This window comes from Drosophila teissieri, unplaced genomic scaffold (assembly GCF_016746235.2).
Source record: "Drosophila teissieri strain GT53w unplaced genomic scaffold, Prin_Dtei_1.1 Segkk57_quiver_pilon_scaf, whole genome shotgun sequence".
NCBI classification, from domain to species: Eukaryota; Metazoa; Arthropoda; class Insecta; order Diptera; family Drosophilidae; genus Drosophila; species Drosophila teissieri.
Genome location: NW_025225016.1, coordinates 47,653 through 50,215, shown reverse-complemented (window position 1 = coordinate 50,215; position 2,563 = coordinate 47,653). Strand labels below are relative to the sequence as shown.

At 52.6% G+C, this 2,563-nt stretch overlaps 1 protein-coding gene across 1 annotated transcript; it reads right to left on the bottom strand.

The window, feature by feature from the left end:
* Window positions 1–359: 359 nt before the first annotated feature.
* On the bottom strand, window positions 360–2,133 carry LOC122625701 (segmentation protein fushi tarazu-like). The gene is given in 3 exon segments (XM_043805792.1): window positions 360–1,222; window positions 1,370–1,802; window positions 1,804–2,133. Coding segments are annotated over 3 exon segments (1,260 nt in total). The 3' UTR covers window positions 360–725.
* Between the last annotated feature and the right edge of the window lie 430 nt (window positions 2,134–2,563).

Genomic DNA, 2,563 nt, shown 5'->3' with positions numbered 1-2,563 from the left:
GACATGCATATTCCAGAGATTTAGACTTATTTTGGCCAGGCATACTCTAATGCTCACGAGCCGCTTAACCTTAACTTTTTTTTTTGCCAATTTTTTATCTGATATGCCAAAATAATATTGAACTTTCGCGTTGGCGCTCATACCAGCTGAGTAACGGGTATCTGATATCGAGGAACTCACCTATAGCGGTTCTCTCTTGTTTAGCGGTCGAATTGCGCATGCCCCACATTGCGTAACACAGATTCCCAAATTATTGTTCAACTTGATTTGCTTAAATTGGATCGATTTACTATATATTTTTAAATAAGAACTATATGATAGGCTTATCATAACTGATATCTGTACAAAAACATGTGTCAGTCTCCAAGTCTTTTGGCATTATCACTCCCAGCTGAGTGTGTTGGGCTTTTGTTTAGCCGCAGCTAATCGATCGCTAAGAACCCATCATGGCCAGCCACTGGGTTCCGCGCGCAGCAAGGCTCCTTTTCCTTTGCGCTGTCTTGCCTCTGCCTTTTGCACATGCGCACTCGTCCTTGTGCCCAAAATGTCCTGGGCACAGTAGGGAGTGCGCCCTCTACTGTGCAACTCATCGTGTCGCAGCTTCGTTCTCGGCTGTGTCATTTGCGTGTCACCAACAAATGGTCGAGAGAAGTGCGCTTCGGTTTCGTGGCGGTACGGCTTTTGGTTTCGCTCTGGGGAAGAGAGTATCTGAGCATCAGCGGACCTCAGGATAGATGGTAGAGGTCCTGTGGATGTTGCTGGTAGCTGCACTGCTGTTGGTACTGCTGCGGGTAGGCATCGTACTGCTGGTGGGTCTGCTGCTGAGGGTAATCATTGAGCAGACCATAACCATGACTGTGACCGTGACCGTGGCTGTGGCTGTAAGCGGGATAGGCGGAGGTGGTTTGGTGGTGGTGGTACATGGGCACTGCCACTGATGGTGTCCCGGTGCTGGCGGTGGTTGTGGCCTCCAGTGGCGGCAGCAACGCGGAGTAACCAGCACCACAATGCTCCGGGGAGCTCTCCAGCGTGCGATCCTTCTTCGACTTCATGCGTCGGTTCTGGAACCAGATCTTGATCTGCCTTTCGCTCAGGCTCAGGGCATTGGCGATATCGATGCGTCGACGCCGGGTGATGTATCTATTGAAGTGGAACTCCTTCTCGAGCTCCAGGGTCTGGTAGCGGGTGTACGTCTGACGGGTGCGTTTTGAGTCTTTGCAATCTGTAAGCATAAACAAAAAAAACATTGGTCAGTTCATGACTTTTTAACCTGTGAATCGTTTGAAAATATCAAAAATATATACAAAAACATATTTTCAATATTTTATAGGTGTATTTTTAGGGGTTGCTAATCATGTGTGACGCCTACCTGATGCCAAAGTCTCCTCGATGTGCGACCAATTGAAATCGCCGGCTCCATTCGGGGCTGTCACAATTCGATGATTGATCTCCTGGCCGACAGCTGACGAGGATTTCTCCCCCGGCGATTGGGGTGGCGTGCTGATGCCTTCGACGGGCGGAAGAGTGGTGGGCGTGGTTGGTGGAGGGGTGGCAAAGTCGCCATTCTTCAGTTTCTGCGTTTGGGACTGGGGCGAGTAGACGTCCAAGTAGTCAACATCCTCGGAGGCGCTGGGCGTGGGCACAGCCACGTACTCTTGTTCGAAGCTGGGGGCGGGGCTGGCGGCGACCTTAGAGATGACGGCGGGGGCCTTCTTCACCTGCTCGACTGTGGTGTAGAAGTAGTCGGGGGTGTACTTCAGCTTTTTCACGGGGTTAGTGAGCAGGGCCCTCAGTGTGCTGGGGTCGCTCCTCCACGGCGGCGATTATGGAAGCAGCGTCTTCTTCGGCCTTACGCTTGGCGGCCTTGGGCAGCGGGGTGGTGGTGGTGGCTGGCACGGGCGGTACAGTCTGGGTGGTCACCTGCTCCTGGTTGTTGTAGTAGTAGCAGCTCTCCGAGTAACTCTCCTGGGGATAGTAGCCCTGATAGCTCTGGTAAGTGGAGCTGTTCTGATAGTAGGTGTTGCAGCCTGAGTTTTCGTAGTAGGTGGGCGGCAGACTGTGGGGGTGATACATGTTGTACATGTTCATGTTGTCGGCGTAGCTGTAGTGGCTCTGGCTGTTTGTGGTGGCCATCTCGGATGTGTATTGCTAGATTGCTTCTCTAACTCTCGATGTGCACGCAACGCTGGTGAGTTTGCGAATGTGCTGGTCCTGCGACAGATCCTGCATATATAGCAAAATCTGAGAGCTCTCGGCACACGCTCGCTGTTATAGCGCATAAATATCCCTGCGCATGACACTTTGCCGCCTGCTGTTCGCAGCCACCCCTCTGGGGAAATGGCCTTGCAGGCACGGAGAGGGGAAATTATCCGAGGTCCTGGCAACTTTATCCGTACGGGGCCTACCTGCTGCGTGGCTTATTACCTACCCATCGCGCCCATTATCATCGCGACTTATCCACCCGCGCACTTCTCCTCCTCGGCGACCTTGAGACGCTGCTGCAGTAATTACGGCCATGAGGTGCCTACCTATGAGTGCGCAGAGCGAGAGGGCGCGACTCTCA